The 21932-nt window shown below is 42.4% G+C and overlaps 1 protein-coding gene and 1 long non-coding RNA gene across 3 annotated transcripts in view; one reads left to right on the plus strand and one right to left on the minus strand.

The window, feature by feature from the left end:
• The window catches only part of PITPNB (phosphatidylinositol transfer protein beta), a 63395-nt gene extending 56472 nt beyond the window's left edge, over positions 1–6923 (minus strand). For both annotated transcript variants that reach the window (XM_069557164.1, XM_069557165.1), the window contains exons 1-2: positions 6807–6923; positions 1945–1975 (exon numbers count right to left, since the gene is read on the minus strand). In XM_069557164.1, the coding sequence (XP_069413265.1) occupies positions 1945–1975; positions 6807–6826 (51 nt within the window). In that variant the 5' untranslated portion in view covers positions 6827–6923. The remainder of the gene's footprint in view (positions 1–1944; positions 1976–6806) is intronic.
• Positions 6924–7036: 113 nt separating this feature from the next.
• The window catches only part of LOC138422377 (uncharacterized), a 63799-nt gene continuing 48903 nt past the window's right edge, over positions 7037–21932 (plus strand). Inside the window, exon 1 of the long non-coding RNA XR_011249855.1 lies at positions 7037–7150. This is a non-coding gene — a long non-coding RNA (uncharacterized lncRNA). The remainder of the gene's footprint in view (positions 7151–21932) is intronic.

Consider the following 21932-nt stretch of genomic DNA (forward strand, 5'->3'; position numbering starts at 1 on the left):
ACAGTTCCAACAAATGATAAAAAGCAAAGTTCTGTATTCTAATTTGTTTCAGTAAATCAATCATGGCACCATCTCCAATCTCTTCAAATTTGGCTAAATTTCTTCCTTCTAATGATGAGAGCCTGAAGAAATGTTTTTCTTTTTTTCCTCTTTTTTTTAAGCATATTTTCAAAGAAAGGCTACCTCTAAAAACCAGTAATTCAAAACTAACATTTTATTTTGAGGAACAAAAAATCAGGGTGGTTGTAAGTTCAGCAAATAGTCCTATCTACAAAAGCCCATGGGAATGTGATGCTATATTGACGGTTAATTCACACACACAGATCTGGAAAGGTTTAGGAAGCTGGAACCAAACAGATTTCTTAAATACATCAAAAATCAGTTTTTGTAGAGATTTCAGACTGTAGAAAGGGCTGTCTTCTTTCTTCTGGTTTTTATGACAGACCACCAGGGTTAGTCCAGGAATGCTACAATCCTTAAGTCCTTCAAAATACACTTTTCAACAGTGTCATATTTTAAAAATAGGAGTAAAATGTCTCTAAGTCTGAGCACAAACCTGATCTTGGTTAGAGACAGAGTAACAAAAATTTACACAGAAACAAGTGTTCAAAAATATGTTATTAATGGAATGATCACTTGTCACATGACACTAGGCTTTCATTCTCACTTTTAAGAAGAACTTAAACAAGGACAGGAGGCATAGTAAGTCTGAATGTAGCAAAAAGCTGAGATTATTCTGGGTAACAATAACAAGACTCAGAAAGATTTCAACAAGTTGATCCAACTAGCTGAAAGGAAAAGAAAAAAACAAAAACAAATGTCAATTTCCACATTCAAGTTCAAACAATTGTGTAAGTAAAGATATGGGGTGCCTGGCTTATCTGAGTGTTCTAATACATTTGAAGCCTCAGACCCTACTGAGGTACTTGTGGCTGTGTTCAAGTCTACACGAAACAGTGCCAGACAGCTACTCGTTTTCAGTTCCTGCATTTTTTTTTCCTTCTGCCTGCCTTCTGTCAGCTGTCACATCTTAGGGTTATCAGTTTGTTTTGTTCCACTTCCAATCCAGTGGTTCCAGTTGAGTCTCAGCTCCAGGAGGCCCAGATAACCGAGGAGTACAAGCTGTGAGCAAGCTGCAGGAGGACCCCAGGGCCTTCGTGGGTTTTGCTCCGTGGACCTGGATTTCTCAGGAGCCGTCTCTGCTCGTATCTTCATTCCTAGCTGTACTACTGACAGCTGAGCCCACGAGACACGCAGCTTTCCGAACAGGCGATGCCCTTCTGTACTGTGTGCAGCTCGAGGGAGATGATGGCCTCTTGCGCTCCCGTGCAGAGCACTGCTTTCGGCTGAGAGCACCAAGCACAGCACATGCAGCAGCGACGGGCTGGTGAGGAGGCCCAGAGGTGCTGTTATACCAGGCCACACGCACGTGTGCGAAGGCTTAACCTCGGGACCGCAGGCAGAAAAGGTGGGACGAAGGGCCATGGAGAGGAGACAGAACTGCCAGAAGTTACCCTGAAGGGTCACCATGGATAAGAGAGAACAGGCTTCCTTCCTCCCCTTTCTGCTCAAGTGGAAGGAACTGTAAACAGTAGGCAGACTTTACAGGAAGGCAGCTTTTGGTTTAAAGTAACAAGAAATGTTTAAAATGTCCAACAGTAAAGTAGGTGGTTTCTCCAAGCAGCCAGTGACTTAACCCTAAAGTGCCCAGGTTGCAGCTGGAACCTCCATTCTCTGACACGCTGCCAACAGAATTCCTGCGCCGGACAGGGTGGTCAGCGTGCTCAGACTCTTCCAAAACCAGGCAGGGTAACAACAGATATTTATTTACCGTTAATTATCTCTAACACATCAGTATTCACTGTCACATACGGCAAAGCAAAGATAAACGAAAATATTACCTCAGATTAGCATACCAAAATAAACTATGCAAGCAAGACTTACCTCCTGAACCGAACATGGCAGAACCACACGGCTAAAAAGACAAAAGGATAACAAATGTTACACACAAAGTGGTTGGCTTTAAAACTGATCTCCGCGATTAAAAGACCTTTTGCTTTAAATCCAATGAAAGCATAGTACAAGATATCATTTATGGAAGAGGGTCCTTGCAATGACTACAGATAAGAGTTTTTAAACTGGGGAAATAAAACTACCCACTGCTGACTCTCAACAATCACTTGCATGTAGCACCCTCATTATACCAGGACCCCAAAAACACCGTTGTAGAGATTCTTGTGAGGAGTAAAGGAACAAGAGGAAACTCATCACTGAAAATTGCGGGGTACATGATGTATCATTTGTAGACTGTCTGGTCAGGCTGCCCTCAAGAAATTTTTAATATGGTTTCATTCTCCATCTATACACTATGCATTTTGTTTTTATGGTACTTTCTCACAGAATTCATGTCTTAAATCTCACGATAAATGCCTCCAAAAACTGCTCTCTACTACCCAATTATTGCTCAGTCTTATTGAAAAAAACCATGTAAAACATCCTATAGACTTAGTGAGAAAAAACTTTACCATGGAAAATATTTTGAATCTGAGAAATACAACCCCTTTCAGGGCAGATTCAACGTGAGGTTGCTGTGTTTGACCTTGTCCAAGAGTCTGTTCCTGTACACACAAGAGGACTAGGACAGAGACGTAATGCTCCTACCGATGAATTCCAAAAAAGAACTCTGTGATTAACTATTTTATATCAGGATATTGCATTTTATCTCCAGATTTTTTAGGGAAGTACTCTCATACTTAGTTCCACAAGAAGCTCTGAAAACCAAGGCCATCCCCAAATATCACATGTCTCATGGTCCAAGAGGGCAACTCCCCACCCCACCCATCCTGCCCGCCCAACCTGGTCATTCTTAAGACTGTTCTCTCCTACCATCTAACTACCATAGCAATGCCACTAAAAATCTTATTTTAACTCTAAGGAGAGGAAAAAAATACCACAGGGTTCACCTCAATTTTCATTTTACAGGAAATCCCCAATAGTGTTCTTCACTCCAGCTTCTCTTCAGCTCTTCTTTTTACCTGTGGTTCTCTCCTTAGCCTTCCTCAAACACTGATGCTTGAGTCTCACATCACCTTAATCTCTACCAGGTATCTCGCGTTACTCCCGCCTCCTCCTCGACTACTGGGGGTCACTCATCACACTGTCATTCTGATAATGGTCGACTAAAGGCAATGAAGGTTCTCCAAGTCACAACGGTTGCTAACTTCTTCTCATCAAGAATAAACTTGTTATACAAAATCCTTCCAATAACTAATCATTTATTTCAGCTGTCTTCTTGGGGTACACACGAACATGCTCACCGTGTCAGTAACAGAAAATAAAACTGGGGTGGAGAGGTGCAGTGGACAGGGGGGAAGACTATGATATAGGCTGGGAGCCTATTTGGGGAGATTAAGACAAAGATACAGGTTGGGAGCATACTTTCAGGGCCTGGAATACAATGGTACGAAATCTATTACATTTATTCAACAACAAAGAATTCTGGAAGGTTGTTCCCAAAACTAAGCAACATAGCTATAGCTAACACGTCCTCTTAGGTACTTAAAGACAATGAGAAGCAGGAGGATGGGGTAAAAAGCCATCTTTTGGGAGGCAGGGCAAGGATTAACAAAGACCCCGAGGAGGATGTTCCGTGTACTGAGGAGCCTGGAGGGCTGTCCGCGGATCCATGACTCACACTGACACACCGACACACACAGGAGAACCCTGAGGAGCCTGGAGGGCTACAGTCCACGACTGACACTCTCACACTCAGTCCACGGGTCCACGACTGACACTCTCACACTCACACACAGGAGAACGCTGGGCTGCAGTCCATGGATCCATGACTCACACTCTTACACTTTCACACACACTCACACAGGAGAACACTGGGCTGCAGAGGAAGTCGAAGGAAGGAATAGAAAGGAAACAGTTCAAGACTTCCCTGAAGTTTCACAAACCAAGAATCACTGCTGAATAATTTTACTAGTAGGGAAAACTTACTTCACAAAATGTAAGTGACTGATTATGACATTCTGAATGAATGACAAGTAACTTCTTCAAGATTTAAGAAAAAGTAAAAGAGATAAGAAACAGACAAGCTTTAATTTTGCATTATTATTCTAAAAGCAATATTCAACTTTTACAGCACTTTGAAAATTTTCAAACTTCTCTGAAAACTGTTATGAAAATACTTTTCCAAAATCACACAACCTACTAGTTCTTTAAAACCAGGATTTTATGCTAATGGCAATTTCACCTACTGCTTAAGTAACAACTTGAAGGTAACTCCCCATCCTGGAAAAGTTATTTCTAACCTTTTAATTCATGTCAAAAATAGCTGGCATTTTTAAAGACAACAAACATTTGCCAAAGTATATTACAGTTTACCAACATCCTTACATAGGGATGACCTACCTATTCATTGCTCCTGACCAAGAACAATTTTAGAAAACTGACAGGTGAGTAGGAAGAATCATTTTTTTCATTAGACAACACTGAGTTCTTACAGTGCACTAAACTAAGATGCCATGCTGGATACCAGGAATACTTGAATAAGAAATAGCCTCTGACCTCAAAAAGTCTAGGAGAAAAACGGGAATTCCCTGGCAGCCCCGTGGTAAGGACCCTGAGCGTTCACTGCCAAGGGCCCAGGTTCAATCCCTGGTTAGGAAACTAAGATCCCACAAGCCACATGGGGCAGACAAAAAAAGACGACTTTAGGAGGGAAATAAAATCTAGGGGAGACACAGGTGAGGAGTGGACATCAAGAAACGTAACTGAGAATTCCTTCAGAAAAAAGTATTACACCTTGAGCATATTTCAACATTGGTTATACTGGCACATTAAAATTTTTATAAATAAAGTAATGATTCACAAAAAGCATAATGTGCAAATTCCCAGTGAGAATTGCTTTCCATGATCTAGCCTGACACTACTCACGTAACTGTCAAAGGGACCTGCTGAATACAATTCACATTACAGAAAGGAGGAAGTAACTCTAATAAAAGAAAAATTACTAGATCTGCAACCCAAAATTAGTTCCACAACTTACTTGCTGTGTGACTTGGGCTAAGTCAATTGTCTCTTATTTCTTCCACAAGCCTTAACACCTGCCAACTACAGACACTACGAAAATTTCAGAGTAATAAATGAGCTAACGCTTTCATGCTACATTATACAAATGAAATGGAAGAGAATTTTTAAAAATTTTAATAAAATTTTAACTAAAAACTTGTCTTTTCTCAGGATCGCTGTAACTGACTGAAGTTAGAATGTTTCATTCATTTAACAAATATTTATTGAACGTTTACTATGTGCCAGAGACCTCAAGAATTGGGAATACGAGAGTGAGCAAAACAGACAAATTCATAGGGTTTATGTACAGTGAGAGAATACATCCAGTAACAGAGAAGCAAGTCAGATGGTGATAGCTCTATGAAGAACAATGAAGCCAGAAAGCAAACACCAAACCGTGCGGGTTGCAAATGGATCTTCAGAAAGAGATTCCAAGAAAGTGATATTTAACCAAAGACCTGAAAAGGCGTCAATTAGGAAAATGAAGGTAGAGCTCTTCACCCAGAGGCAAGAGCAAGCAGAAAGGCCCTGAACTGAGCTTATTTTCCTGGAGTAGGAAAAGCAAGAAACCTTGTGAGCTTGGAAAGGGCAAGGGAAGTGGTGTAACTGAAATCAGAGAACAAAACAGTGGTTAAAACCTCCCAGGGTATCTATCCTAAAGGCGTTGGCTTTCACTCTCAGTGAGATAAGGGGGTCCGGAAGATTTTTAAGCAGAGAAGCGACAGGAATGACTTTAAAAAAGAAATCTGAACTAACACTAAAAATAAGCTGTCTGGAGTTAGCTAAATTAAGTCCAACATTTCAAGAGTTTACAATGAAAAGAGCATTTGAAACACCCAAGAATGGGCCACACTAGAAATCCTCAGTTGCCCAAACAGTGGCTGACATGAACCAGCTGTGACAGCGGAACACTCGCTGCCAACCAGATTTCCTGCGATCAGTAGTCACAGTCCTTGCCGGTAGGAAATGCCGTAACTTTTCAACAAAACCACTTCGCCGGTCTGATGCACCTGGGAACCCTTCCATACGACCGACCACATGTTAACGCCTGACCTAAACCCGGGGAAAGTCCATGGAGCCCAGAGTGTCATCCCATCTTCAAGATGTGGAAACTGAGACTCAAGAGCAGAGAGAGATGGCTCTCTCGGGAGCTTCGCTTCCCAGGGAAGACAGGTTTTTCCCGACTCCCAGCTCCTGCAGGAACTTCGGGGCGCCTACGTCCCACCTCGAGCCCTCGACCACCAGGGCAGCCTTTAGCTGGCAAGCCCACCTTCCGCGGGTTACAGGCAAGCTCCACCCCGGGGACGACAAATCAGAGACCCACCGCGTCTCCCCCGCACCCTTGGGCTTCGGCTGCGGGTGGGCCCAGTCTCAGACTAGCGTGGGGGGGTGCTGGGGAGAAGGCGGGTCCCAGCGGAAACTCCCGGCCGCGCCCGCCGGAGCCACGCGCTCGGGCCGGGACCCTGCCTCCTCCGCCCCCGGGGTGGGGGTGGGGGTGGGGAGGGCGCTGTTACCACGGCAACAGCGCTGGGGGTTGGGGGGAAGCAGGCAGCGCACTGCTGAGGGGCCTCAGGCGGGCCGGGGGCGCGTGCCGGCGGGAGGGGGCGCGCGCAGGGAGCGGCCGGCCCCGCGGTTCGCTCCTTCTTAGGAATATTCCGCCACTTCTCAGTCAATGGATCCCCTACCACTGCCGCCCCGGAACCTCGCTCACGCCCACCGGTCCCACTCACAATTCTTTAATCAGCACCATCTTTCCGGAACCCCTTCACAGCTGCCGCCGCCTCTACCTCTACCACCACCGCCGCCGCCGCTACCGCCTCTCAAAGCGCCTGCGCGGCTCCGCCCCCTGCCGTCCCAGCCGCCGCGGCGCCTGCGCGTCCACACCCTTCCGCCGCGACCCGTCGCGTCAGCGCGCGAGAGGAGCTGGCCCCGCCCCAGTCCCGCGCCCCGCCCTGGGCGCGCGAAGGTTCGTCTGCGGCTGCGCGGGCTGAGCGCGAGCTCGCCTGTCTCCTGGCGGCGGCTCGGGTTTCCAGTCAGGTTCTGTTGAGGGAGGCAGTGCAGCCTGCGTTCTCTGGTGAGTTTTCCGAGTCGGTTCCCTGAAGTCGTTTTCTGGTGAGAAGAGCTAAACTTTCTCTCACTGCCTTTGAGAGAAGGTCGCCTTCTTGACGGACGTCTCCGTTGCGAAGTCCGCGCTAAAGACTCGAGTCCGAGAAGGGTTGGTCCGGTGGGGGGTTTGTGCGCCGGTTCCACAGACCCAGGCGCGCGCTGGGGACAGCTGTGGCCGCACGAGTTCCCAAAGTCCTTATCCCTTACTCTTGGGTCCAGAATTCCGGCCGTGGCTGTGGCCCGACCGCGGGGGCGTCCCACCGTCCCGCCCAGCTCCGCAGGGGAAAAGGGAGTGCGCGTCCGTAGGACCCGGGAAGGGGGCCGGTTGTGAGGAGACGCTAGCGGGTCCCGATGAAGCCCCCACACGACCCGGGCTCCAGCCGGGAGCCAGGAGGTGGCCGTCGGAGGAGCTGTAGCTGGGTCAGTCGCATGCTCAGTGCCAGGCGCAGGTATAAGCCCTGGGTGCAACCAGCAAAACAGATACTATCCCTGTCCTCACTTGGAAACAAGAGGATTGAGCGTCGTGGAAAGTACTAGTCCAGAAATAAGATAACACAGACTGGTGGGGGAGGCAGACTAATCAAGGGAAGAAGGGCTCTCAGGAGGCCACAGTTGTGATAAATAGCCCAGATTTTATTTTCTTGGGCTCCAAAATCACTGCAGATGGTGATTGCAGCCATGAAATTAAAAGACGCTTACTCCTTGGAAGGAAAGTTATGACCAACCTAGGCAGCATATTAAAAAGCGGACATATTACTTTGCCAACAAAGCTCCGTCTAGTCAAGGCTATGGTTTTTCCAGTGGTCATGTATGAATGTGACAGTTGGACCATAAAGAAAGCTGAGCACCGAAGAATTGATGCTTTTGAACTGTGGTGTTGGAGAAGATCCTTGAGAGTCCCTTGGCCAGCAAGGAGATCCAACCAGTCCATCCCAAAGAAAGCCAGTCCTGAATATTCATTGGAAGGACTGATGTTGAAGCTGAAACTACAATACTTTGGCCACCTGATGCAAAGAACTGACTCATTGGAAAAGACCCTGATGCTGGGAAAGATTGAAGGTGGGAGGAGAAGGGGATGACAGGATGAGATGTTGGATGGCATCATGGACTCAATAGACTTGAGTTTGGGTAAACTCCAGGAGTTTGTAAGGGAGGCGTGGCGTGCTGTAGTCCATGAGGTCGCAAAGAGTTGGAGGTGGCTGAGCCACTGAACTGAACCGTGAAGTTGGCGGAGGCATTCTGTCCTAGTTAGGGGAAAATAGACCGTGAGGCTGAAATTGCTTAGAGGTGGTAGTTGAGGAGCAGGTGGAGGCCAGGTGTGGCTAGAACGTCTGAAGTAAGGGGAGGGGAAAGAAGCTGGGACTAAATAGATGGTGAAGAGTTTGCGTTGTATTCCAAGAACCATTGGAAGCTGTTGAAAGGTTATTAACAATATTAAATGAGTAATAAAACACATATATAAACCTATATAAAATACACCCAGTGAAGTTAGGACTGCCTCCAAGAAAAGTAATAGTAGTGAAATATGTGTCTAAAGTTGGAAACTGCCCCCTGTGGTAGTCCCTGGGATTGCCTGGGTTTCTGTGATGTGTGAAGCACTGTGCTAGTTGTTGTGATGATGAGGATTCAAGGAAACACATGCTGTTACTTTGGGGGAGCTTAGAAAGTGGCAGTCACTTCTACTGGTCAGGCCTCTGTTATATGCCAAGTACTGTGTTAGGTAGTGGAAATGTTTGTCTCATTTCACCCTTAGAACAACATTAGGAGATAGGTGGTTTTAGCACGCTTTTAAAAGGAAAAAAAAGTGTTCCTTGAGCCAAGTTAAGTGACTTGGGCAAAAGTCACTCAACTAGCTTGTTTACAGAGCCGTTTCAAATCTAGGTTTTAAAAACTTCAAAATCTGCTCTTTCCAGTACACTGACTTTTTTCTAAATAAAAATGAAAAGTTGAGGCATATAGGCAATATTTAAGACAAATCATTGTTCTCAGTTATAGGTGATACTTAAGGGTGAGAATAGTCTACCATTTGAATACTGTAGTGCTGAACAAGAGCACTAGGAGGTTCATTTTAAGGTCCAAGGAGATCATATTGGATCAGTCAAAAGGTTCATTGGGGTTTTCATAGCATTTTGCAACTACTCTTAGTGAATTTCAGCTTGGTAGTCTGTTTTCCTCTAATTGGGACTCCTCCCTCATCTTCAAACAGGCTGGGCTGTTTGTAACATTAGGCTCAACTGTTGCCTTCTGAGAGTATTTCCCTTGATTACTCTGCTTCCCCCACACTGTATGATTGCAAAATAAAAGACTGTCTGCTGCGTGAAGCCTAACTCTGAACTAGTATACAATATTGACACTTTCTCTTTCCACATGAAAGAGTCATAGTAAAACACTCAATTGAAAACCACAAGATGAGGAAATCAACCAGTTTAGATGTATATATTGAGGGAAACAAAACATGCTAATCCAGAAGTAACTAGTTTGATAGGAAACTTGAAATCTGTGTAACTAAATGTCTGTACATTGCATCTGCTCAATTGATGAAAGTGGCAGAATGAGGGAATGTTGAAGAAGACTAGAGAGCAGGAGAGACAACCACCGCCTGAAATGAGAAGGAAGGAAGCGTGAAGAAAAGACTGTTAAACCGGGAAAAGTAAGCTGATGGGCTGTGTGGCATTTTCTTGTTTTAAAACTACAGATGTTGCATCTGGTACATTTTTGCAAATATGAACCTACAGTGGGATGTAACTTATTCGTAATTTTTCTGGTTCTGTAAAAGGTCCTCCTCCTTTAAGCCTAATGTCTTTTGATCTTTGTTCTAACTTTGATTCTTCAACAAAGGTAACCTTTACACATTAGATGTCTGAATTTAATTCTGGAAGCCTCCTGTAACCACCAGCCTCATTACTTCTCTTGTATATGTTCTGGAACAAAGAGCTCGTTATAGTTAGAATGGTGGTAGATTTTACTGAGGCAAACCAAAAGGTTTCTGATTATAGCAATGTTTGGACCATTTATGCACTAGTTAATAAAGTGCAACTCGGGTCAAAGAAATTTGGATGGGCCTTCAAATATTATCAATGAATATGGTCTGTTTTTGCCCCGAAGAGAAGTTTTTAACCTGGATTCCAAAGGCTTTTTAGTGATTGGTCCCAGGAAATTTGTGAACTGCTGAGATTGTATATATTTCATGTCTGTGTACATTTTTCTAAGGGTGCCGTCTATAGATTTTATTTGCTTTTCTTACTCTGTGTTTTGCCATCCTCTTTTCTTTATCATCTCCCCATTCTAGAATTATCTTGATTGAAATATTTTTATGAAAAGAATTATTTCCAAGAACACTTTAATATTGTCAAACATTAGCACGTAGGTCGTAACATTGTACTGCTGTGGGAGAGACAGGATTGGGCCTTGCAGTGGAAAGCCCTTGGCCTGAATCCTGGCTCTGCCACTAGCTGACTATATTGATAGCTTGAGTAAATCATTTCATTTCAGATGCAGTTTATTCATCTATTAAAAAGGAGCTACTGATATCTACAACCTAGATTTGTTGCGAGGAATATCAGATACGAAGTGTATCTTACACATTACCTGATATGTATTAGGGTTTCAGTGAATGGGAATCATTTCAGTTTAATTTTTTGGTTGTGCAGGGTCTTCGTTGCTCTGCATGGGCTTTCTCTGGTTGCCGTGAGCAGGAGCTCCTCTCTAGCTGCAGTGCGCAGGCTCCTTGTTGCAAAGGTTTCTTTCATTGCTGTTGGAGCACAGGCTCAGTAGTTGAGGCGCACGGGTTTAGTTGCTCCACGGTGTGTGAGATCTTTTCGGACCAGGGATCAAACCCATGTCTCCTGCATTGGCAGGCGAAGTCTTCACCCCTGAGCCACCAGGGAAGCACCAGAAATCATTTTAAAACCTACAGCTTTCAGAGAGCAGAACAGTAATTTTTTTTTTTTAAAGGTAAGAACCTTTTTTCTAGAACTTTTTTTTTTGGCTGTGCTGCGTCTTCCTTGCTGCACTGGGGCTTTCTTTTGTTGCAGCGACTGGGGGCTCCTCTTACTTGCTGTGTATGGGCTTCTCATTGTGGTGTTGTCTTCTGTTGTGGAGCACAGGCTCACGGGCTCAGCAGTTGTGGTGTACGCGCTTAGTAGCCCTTTGACGTGGGATCTTCCCGGACCAGGGTTGTAACTGGTGCTCCTTGCATTGGCAGGCAGATTTCCTAACCACTGGACCACCAGGGAAGTCCATAATTTAAGATATAAATAAGTTCCTCCCCACTCCCTCCATCCCTAGGGTAACTACTATCACTGATCACTATTCATCCTAATGCATGAATCGGAATGCATATGTATGTATGTACATTCCTGGTGGCTATAAGCAAAGAATCTACCTGGAATGCAAGAGATTTGGGTTCATTCCCTGGGTCAGGAAGATCCCCTGGAGAAAGGAGGAAACTGCAACCCACTCCAGTATTCTTGCTTGGAGAAGCCCATGGACAGAGAAGGCTGGTGGGCTACAGCCCATGGGGTCACACAAGAGTCAGACACAACTTATAAACTGAACAACAACAACAAAATTCATGTATGTAGTGATGTATGGTTGTAATGTACCTTTTCACCTGCAGTTTATAATAGTATAAATTTCTGTTCTCTGTTGCACCAGCATTTGGTATTGTCAGTTTTTCATTTTTTACCATTTTGTTGGTTTTAAAATGCTATCTTGGTCACTGCATTTTTCTACACGAAGAGGATCTTTTCATGTTGACTGGCCATGTTCTTATTCTTTGCTCATTTCCTGTTTTGTTGTGGTGACTTTTCTGTGCGTTGTAGCATGTTCCACAACATCCCTGACCTCTATCCATTAGAGGCCAGTAGCACACCTCCAGTCATGACAATCCAAACATTGCCCAATGTCCCCCTGCGGGGCAGAATTGCCCCTGGTTGAGAGCCGCTGGTTTATAGTGACTCGTGTGCAGAGTTGTTTGTCTTTAAGAAAATTTTGTCACAGTAACATTTTTGAGGTTTATATTACATGCCAGGTGCTAAGTGTTTCTAGAGTTTTCATATCATTGATATACAGTTGACCCTTGAACAACACATGTTTAATCTTCGGGTCCATTTATAAACATTTCTTTCAGTGAATGCAGTACTGCACAATCCTTGGTTGAATACACAGATGTGAAACTTCAGATATGGAGGGCCATCGGTGGGATTTGAGCGTCCTTGGATTTTGTTACTCGTAGCTGGTCCTGGAACCAGTTCCCCGTGGATACTGAGGGATGACTGTGCTATAACCTTATTTGTTTCTGGCTTTTTACACTCAAGTGTTTTTGAGATTCATTAATGTTAGATGTAGTTCAGTTCTTTTCATTGCTGAGTGATATTCCTTTGTGTGGATATATCAGATTTTGTTTACCATGTGCTTGGTGAACATTTGAGTTCTTCCCAGGGTTTGGCCATTACAAATAAAGCTCCAATGAATATTTTTACAAAAGTCTTTCTGCAGATATGTTTTCATTTCTCATGGGAAATTTTCCCTTGAATCGTAAAGCAAGTGGACATTTAACTCTGGGACAAACTGCCAGATAGATTTACGAAGTGGTTGTGCTCAGACGGTAAAACATCTGCCTGCAATGCAGGAAACCCAGGTTCAACCCCTGGGTTGAGAAGATCCCCTGAAGAAGGAAATGACCACCCACTCCAGTATTCTTGCCTGGAGAGTTTCATGGACAGAGGAGCCTGGTGGGCTACAGTCCATGCAGTTGCAAAGGGTCGGACACAATTGAGTGAATATCACACTTGCTGTTTTGCATCCCTACCAGCAATGTATAAGAGTTCAGTCAGTTCACAGCCCTTTCAGCACCTGTTAGCCATTCTAGTGGATATGTTGTGGTATCTCATTGCAGTTTAATTTGCATTCCTCTGAAGACTAATGATGTTGAGTTCTTTTTCTTGTACTTATCAGTCGTTTGTATATCTTTTGTGAAGTGACTGTTTAAATATTTTACCCATTTTAAAATTGATTTTACTATTGAGTCATAACAGTTCTTTATGCTAGATACAAGCTCTTTCTCAGAGGTATTTGTTGTGAATACTTGCGGCAGCTTGGCTTTTCATTTTCTTGATGGTATATTTCAAACAGAAATTTTAAATCCCAAGGGAGTCTGATTTTTTTTCTTTAATGTTTTGTGCTTTTTGTGTCCTACCTAAGAAATCTCCCTGGTGGCTCAGAGGTTAAAGCGTCTGCCTGCAACGTGGGAGACCTGGGTTCGATCCCTGGGTCAGGAAGATCCCCTGGAGAAGGAAATGGCAACCCACTCCAGTATTCTTGCCTGGAGAACCCCATGGATGGAGGAGCCTGGTGGGCTACAGTCCACAGGGTCGCAGAGTCGGACACAACGGAGCGACTTCACTTTCAAGAAATCTCTACCTACCTCAAAGTCACAGAGATCTTATTTTGTTTTCTTCTAGAAGTATTAAAGGTTTACCTTTTTACATTTAGGTCTGATCCTTTTCCTTTTTAAAATATCCTTTATTTTATTATAAGGTCTTTTCCTTCTTTTTTTATTGTGAAATGTACATAATTTATCATCTTAACCATTTTTAATTTCATAATGTTTTGAGTCCATCTTCATCAGTTCAGTCGCTCAGTCGTGTCCGACTCTCTGTGACCCCATGAATTGCAGCACGCCAGGCCCCCCTGTCCGTCACCAACTCCCGGAGTTCACTCAGACTCACGTCCATCGAGTCCGTGATGCCATCCAGCCATCTCATTCTGTGTCGTCCCCTTCTCCTCCTGCACCCAATCCCTCCCAGCATCAGAGTCTTTTCCAATGAGTCAACTCTTCACATGAGGTGGCCAAAGTACTGGAGTTTCAGCTTTAGCATCATTCTTTCCAAAGAAATCCCAGGGCTGATCTCCTTGCAGTCCGTGGGACTCTGAAGAGTCTTCTCCAACACCACAGTTCAAAAGCATCAATTCTTTGGCGCTCAGCTTTCTTCAGAGTCCAACTCTCACATCCATACATGACTACTGGAAAAACCATAGCCTTGACTAGACGGACCTTTGTTGGCAAAGTAATGGCAAAGTAATTGGCAAAGTCCATCTTCACAGCTCTTATTATTTTGTAAAACTAAAACTCTCTACCTATTAGGCAGTAACTCTCCACTCCCCTTCTCCCCAGCCCCTGGCAAGCACCATTCTACTTTCTGTCTATATGATTTTGACTACTATAAATATATAAGTGGAATCATTCGGTATTTGTCTTTTTGTAACTAGCTTCTTATTTCACTTAGCATATTGTAGCCTGTGTCAGAATTTCCTTCCTGTTTTAAGGCTGAATGATATTTCATTGTATGTGTATACTATGTTTTCCTTGTTCATTCATCTATTGCTGGACACGTGGATTGCTTTCACCTTTTGGCTGTTGAGAATACAGGCATACCTCTGAGATAATGCAGATTTGGTTCCCAACCACCACAGTATAAAGTGACTGTCAAAGTAAGTCATGAGTTTTTTGGTTTCCCAGTCTATTTAAAAGTTATATACTATATTGTAGTCTATTAAGTTTGCAATAACATGTCTAAAAACATGTACATACCTTATTTTTAAAATACTTTATTGCTAAAAAATGCTAGCAATCTTCTGAGCCTTCATTGAGTGTTTTTTTGGCTGGGTCATGTCTTCCTTGCAACATGCGGGATCGTTGGTTGCAGCGAGCAGGCTTAGTTGCCCCATGGCCTGTGGAATCTTAGTCCCCTGACCAGCCCCCTGTATTGCAGGATGGATTCTTAACCATTGGACCACCAAGGAAGTCTCAAGTTTTAATCCTTTTGCTGGTGGAGGATCTTGCTTCAATGTTGATGACTGTTGACCGATCAGGGTGGTGGTTACTGAAGGCTTGGGTGGCTTGTGGCACCCTAAAACAGCAATGAAGTTTGACACATCAGTTGACTCTTCCTTTCACAAATGATTTCTCGGTAGCATGCAATGCTGTTTGGTAGCATTTTACCCGAAGGAGAACTTCTTTCAAAATTGGAGTCATCTTCTCAAACCCTGCTGCTGCTTTATCAATTAAATTTATGTACTGTTCTAAATCTTTTGTTGTCTCCTCAGTAGTCTTCATAACATCTTTACCAGATGTAAATTCTGTCTCAAAAAACTACTTTCTTTGTTCATCCATAAGAAGAAACTCCTCCTCAGAGTTTTGTCATGAGATTGCAGCAATTCAATCACATCTTCAGGCTCCACTTCTAGTTCTCTTACTATTTCTGCCACCTCTGCAGTAACTTCCTCCAATGGAAGTCAAACCCCTCAAAAATCACCCATGAAGTCTGGAATCAACTTCTTCCAAGCCCCTGTTAATATTGATGTTTTGACCTCTTTCCTTCAATCACAAATATTATTAGTGGCATCTAGAATGGTGAATCTTAAGGCAGGTATAGACTTTAATGTATTTCTTAAATACTAATGCTTGAAAATTGATTCCTTGATCCATGGGCTGTAGAGTGGATGTTATGTTAGTAGGCATGAAGGCAACATTAATCTTGCTGTACATCTTCAGAGCTCTTGGGTTCATTGTCAATGAGCAATAGTACTTTGAAAGGAATCTTTTTTTTTTTGAGCAGTAGGTCTCAGTAAACCATATTGTAAACAGATGTACTGTCATCCAGGTGTTGTTGCTCCATTAGTAGAGCACAGGCAGAGTTGATTTAGCATAATTTTTAACAGTCCTAGGATTTTTGAAATGGTCAATGAGCAATGGTTTCAACTTCAAGTCACCAGGTGTGTTAACCCCTAACAAGGGAGTCAGCCTGTCCTTTGAAGCCCGGCATCGACTTTTGGTCTCTACTTATGAAAATCCTGTATGGATGTAAGAGTTGGACTATAAAGACATCTGAGCGCCAAGGAATTGATGCTTTTGAACTGTGGTGTTGGAGAAGACGCTTGAGAGTCCCTTGGACTGCAAGGAGATCCAACCAGTCCATCCTAAAGGAGATCAGTCCTAAGTGTTCATTGGAAGGACTGATGCTGAAGCTGAAACTCCAATATTCTGGCCACCTGATGTGAAGAGCTGACTCATTGGAAAAGACCCTGATGCTGGGAAAGATTGAAGGCAGAAGGAGAAGGGGAGAACAGAGGAGGAGATGGCTGGATGGCATCACCTACTCAATGAACATGAGTTTGAGCAAGCTCCAGGAGTTGGTGATAGACAGGGAAGTCTGGTGTGCTGCAGTCCTTGGGCTTGCAAAGAGCTGGACATGACTGACTGACTGACTAAACTGAACTGTGAAAATCCTAGAGGTGATACAGACACTGTAAAATTTTTAAATTTCACATTTGGGTCTTTAATCTACCTGGGCATAACTTTTCTGTATGGTGTAAGGTGTTGTGATCCAATTTTTCCCCCTATGTGGATAATAAATAATTTAGCATCATTTATTGAGAGAAATATTCATTATTGTTGACATAGATGTTTGATTTTTCCCATTTCATACTTTATAGCAGAATGTGGCTTAACAAGATAACTGGTAGTATCTTGAGATTCAGATAATACTTTACAAAGAGGGGCAAATGATACTTAAAACAGTAGCTTGAGAAGTTTTTTTTTTTCTTTCAGGTGAATTGATTTATTATGTGTCATGTCTTTCTAGCATTGCTTTTACCTGATACTCATTTAGCTAAATCAAGTCACTTTGTGTTAGTACTTGCCTCAGATATCTTTCTGTCTTTGTAAACTTGTTTGTTATTTCGAAAGCAATTTTATCATATGCAGAGTTGGAAGCGTGTAATAAATTCCAATATGTCCATCACCCATCTTTAACAATTATCAATTTGGCGTCCTTGTCTCATTTATTCTCACTCCCCAATTTATTTCTTTGGAGGGGGATATTTTAAAGCAAATCCTAGACATATGATTTCTCCTACAAGTGTTAACTGTTTCCTTTCCCATCTCCTGACTTTCAGCTTTACTTTGTATATAAGTGTAACTCTTGTTAACAGATTATGTTTGTTTAACATTTATTCTGATTTTCTATAGTTCTGATATCAGTGTAATTGTCTATTTCATTCATTGTGAGTATATTTTTACAATTTTAGGTTCATCTTACTGTTTGTATCCCTTTTATACCTTCTTGTCACCTTTTGGGTTGAAGGGTTTTCTTATTCAGTTTTGCTACTTTTCTCCATTTTGTTCATGTATTTTTGGGGAATTTATATGCCTTTGTCTAGTCTCTCTATTATTCTAGCTTTTAAAACATACATGTAAGGTTTAAAAATAAGTGGTATTTTTACTTTCCTCATGAATAACACAAGGAAGTTCAGTTCAGTCTCTCAGTCGTGTCCAACTCTTTGCAACCCCATGAATCACAGCACGCCAGGCCTTCCTGTCTGTTTATCACCAACTCCTGGAGTTCACTCAAACTCATGTCCATTGAGTCGGTGATGCCATCTAGCCATCTCATCCTCTGTCGGGATCTTCAGTTCAGTTCAGTCACTCAGTCGTGTCCGACTCTTTGCGACCCCATGAATTGTAGCACTCTAGGCCTCCCTGTCCATCACCAGCTCCCAGAATTCACTCAAACTCACGTCCATCAAGTCGGTGATGCCATCCAGCCATCTCATCCTGTGTCGTCCCCTGCTCCTGCCCCCAATCCCTCCCAGCATCAGAGTCTTTTCCAGTGAGTCAACTCTTCGCATGAGGTGGCCAAAGTACTGGAGTTTCAGCTTTAGCATCATTCCTTCCAAAGAACACCCAGGACTGATCTCCTTTAGAATGGACTGGTTGGATCTCCTTGCAGTCCGTGGGACTCTCAAGAGTCTTCTCCAACACCACAGTTCAAAAGCATCAATTCTTCAGCACTCAGCTTTCTTCACAGTCCAACTCTCACATCCATGCACAACTACTGGAAAAGCCATATCCTTGCATAGACGGACCTTTGTTGGCAAAGTGATGTCTCTGCTTTTGAATATGCTATCTAGGTTAGTCATAACTTTCCTTCCAAGGAGTAGTGTCCTTTAATTTGATGGCTGCAGTCACCATCTGCAGTGATTTTGGAGCCCCCCAAAATAAAGTCTGACACTGGTTCCACTGTTTCCCCATCTACTTCCCACGAACTGATGGGACCAGATGCTATGATTTTCATTTTCTGAATGTTGAATAGTCTAATTTTGAACATGTTTGAACTTGAAACTTTAATTTTAATATACCGAAAATATACTGAATTTTATGTTAGTCCCATTCAGTTTTTTTCTTAGCAAACATTTTTGTACCAGATATTGTACAATCAGTATTTTATTTAGATTTGCCCACATTTTTATCAGTATATCTGCTCATTCCCGTTCACATTGCAGCCCTTCAATCTTAGCTAATTTTATTTTTGCCTGGAATTTGTCTTCTAAAATTTACCTGAATAAAGGTCTATTTCGTGGTAAGTGATGTTTTCTTGGTCTGAAAATGTCTATATTTTGTCTTCATTCATAAAAAAAACGCTTTGTTATAGAATTCTAGGCTGAGATATGTTTTTTCTGGATATATTTAGAATACTATCATCCTGTCTCCTAGCTCCCATTTTTGCAGTAAAGAAATTAGTCGTCTAATTCCTGGCCCTTTATAGGTGATACATCTTTTCTCTCTAGCTTTTTAAGATAAATTTTTACTAAAATATAGCATACGTACAGAAAAGTGAAAAAAATCATAAAGATATTGCTTGGTGGATTTTCCATAATAAAAACATATAACTACACCCAAAAATATAAATGGAGCGTTACTAGAACCAGAGAGGTCTCCCCTTGTAACCCATTCCAGTATTTACCATCTAATTATTGTTTCATCATTTATCATGATAGTTTTTTCTTATTTTGAACTTGTATATAAAAGGAATAATAGGCTTTCTTTTGTGTCTGGCTACTTTTCCTCAGCGCTCTTTGAAATTCTTCTGTAACAATTTGGTCATTCTCGTAGAATATTCCATTATAGGAGTACACATTAGCCACTTTACTGATACCAGTCATTTGAGTTGTTTCTAGTTGTTGACTGTTAGGAATAGTGACACTGGTCTTTTAGTAACATTATCCTTACTTCTATTGTGTATGTACTTAGATGGGAAATTTCTTGCAGTAGGAAACTGCTTAATAGTTTTCAGAAGTGGTTATGTCTTATGCTCCCACCAGAAATACATAATTGTTCTGATTGCTCCATAAACTCATCATCTTTGTTATGTTCAGTTTTTTTAATTGTATCTGTTATCTACTGTGGCTTTAATTTGAATTTCCCTGATGACTAATGTGCTTGTTGGCCAGTCATATATTTGTTAAATATCTGTTCAAATCTTTTACCCAGTTTTTGATGTATAATTGACATATAACATATTAATTTCAGGTGTAAAATAATGACTTGATATATGTATATATTGCAGAATGATCACCACAATATGGCTAGTTAACACCCATCACTGTAATTAAAAAGCTTTTTCTTGTGATGAGGACTTTTAAGATTTACTGTCTTCAGTTCAGTCTCTCAGTCGTGTCTGACTCTTTGCGACCCCATGAATCACAGCATGCTAGGCCTCCCTGTCCATCACCAACTCCCGGGGTTCACTCAGACTCATGTCCATTGAGTCAGTGATGCCATCCAGCCATCTCACCTTCTCCTCCTGCCCCCAGTCCCTCCCGGCATCAGAGTCTCTTCCAGTGAGTCAACTCTTTCCATGAGGTGGCCAAAGTACTGGAGTTTCAGCTTTAGCATCATTCCTTCCAAAGAAGTCCCAGGGCTGATCTCCTTCAGAGTGGACTGGTTGGATGTCCTTGCAGTCCAAGGGACTCGCAAGAGTCTTCTCCAACACCACAGTTCAAAAGCATCAATTCTTCGGTGCTCAGTCTTCTTCACAGTCCAACTCTCACATCCATACATGACTATTGGAAAAACCATAGCCTTGACTAGACGGACCTTTGTTGGCAAAGTAATGTCTCTGCTTTTTAATATGCTGTCTAGGTTGGTCATAACTTTTCTTCCAAGGAGTAAGCGTCTTTTAATTTCATGGCTGCAGTCACCATCTGCAGTGATTTGGGAGCCCAAAAAAATAAAGTCTGCCACTGTTTCCACTGTTTTGCCATCTATTTCCCATGAAGTGATGGGACCAGATGCCATGATCTTCGTTTTCTGAATGTTGAGCTTTAAGCCAACTTTTTCACTCTCCACTTTCGCTTTCATCAAGAGGCTTTTTAGTTCCTCTTCACTTTCTGCCATAAAGTGGTGGTGTCATCTGCATATCTGAGGTTATTGCTATTTCTCCCGGCAATCTTGATTCCAGCTTGTGCTTCTTCCAGCCCAGCGTTTCTCATGATGTACTCTGCATATAAGTTAAATAAGCAGGGTGACAATATACAGCCTTGACGTACTCCTTTTCCTATTTGGAACCAGTCTGTTGTTCCATGTCCAGTTCTAACTTGCTTCCTGAGAAACTTCCAAATATGCCAGTGAAGTTGCTCAGTCATGTCCGATTCTTTGGGATCCCATGGACTGTAGCCTACAACAATGGAATTTTCCAGGCAAGAATACTGGAGTGGGTTGCCATTTCCTTCTCCAGGGGATCTTCCCAACCTGGGGATCAAACCTAGGTCTCCCACATTGCAGGCAGACGCTTTACTGTCTGAGCTACCAGGGAAGCCCTCCAAATATGCAGTCCAATATTATTAACTGTAGTCACCACACTGTAAATTATATTCCCGACTTATTTATTTTATAACTGAAAGTTTGTACCGTTTGATCCCCTTCACCCATTTTGTGCAGCCTTATACCACCCCTCCAACCCCTGCTTCTGGCGATCACCCAGCTGGTTCTCTGTATTTATGAGCTTGGTTTGTTTAAGATTCCACATATAAGTGAGATTATACAGTATTTGGCTTTCTCTGTTTGACTTATTTTACTTAGTATAATGCCCTTAAGGTCCATCCATATTGTCACACGTGGCCAGATTTCTTTGTTTTCATGGCTGAATAATATTCCGTTATAAAATTTAAATATATATGTAGCATTTTCTTCATCCACTCATCCGTGTCTTGACTCTTAGTCTAAACAGTGCTGCAGTGAACAGGAGGTGAATATATCTTTTCAAATGAGTGTTTTTACTTTCTTCAGATAAATAGAAGTGGAATGACTAGATGACATGGTAGTTTTATTTTTAACATTTTGAGGAACTTGCATACTTTTTCCCACAGTGGCTACCCTAGTTTATATTCCTATCAACAGTGCACAAGAATTCCCTTTCGTCACATCCTTGCCAACACTCGTTATTTCTTGTTTTTTTGATGACAGCCGTTCTGACAGGTGTGAGGTGATCTCTCATTGTGCTTTTGATTTTCATTTCCCTGATGATATTGAGCACCTTTTCATGGTCTGTTGGCCATCTATATATCTTTGGAAAAATATCTATTTAGATCTTTTGCCCATTTTTTTTAACTGGGTTGCTTTTTTTTTGCTGTTATATGAGTTCATATATTTTGAATATTAACCCCTCATCAAATATATGATTTGGAAATATTTTCTCCCATTTAGTAGATTGGCTTTTCAATTTCATGATTTTCTTTGCTGTGCAGAAGCCTTCAAGTTTGATGTAGCCTCTGTTATTTATTTTTGCTCTTGATACCTTTGCTTTTGGTGTCAAACTCAAAAAGCTATTGCCAATTCTCATGTCAAGGAGCTTACTACCTATGTTTTGCTCTGTGAGTTTTAAAGTTTCCCAGATCTTGTGTTCAAG

This window comes from Ovis canadensis, chromosome 17 (genome assembly GCF_042477335.2).
Source record: "Ovis canadensis isolate MfBH-ARS-UI-01 breed Bighorn chromosome 17, ARS-UI_OviCan_v2, whole genome shotgun sequence".
In the NCBI taxonomy this organism is placed as follows: Eukaryota; Metazoa; Chordata; class Mammalia; order Artiodactyla; family Bovidae; genus Ovis; species Ovis canadensis.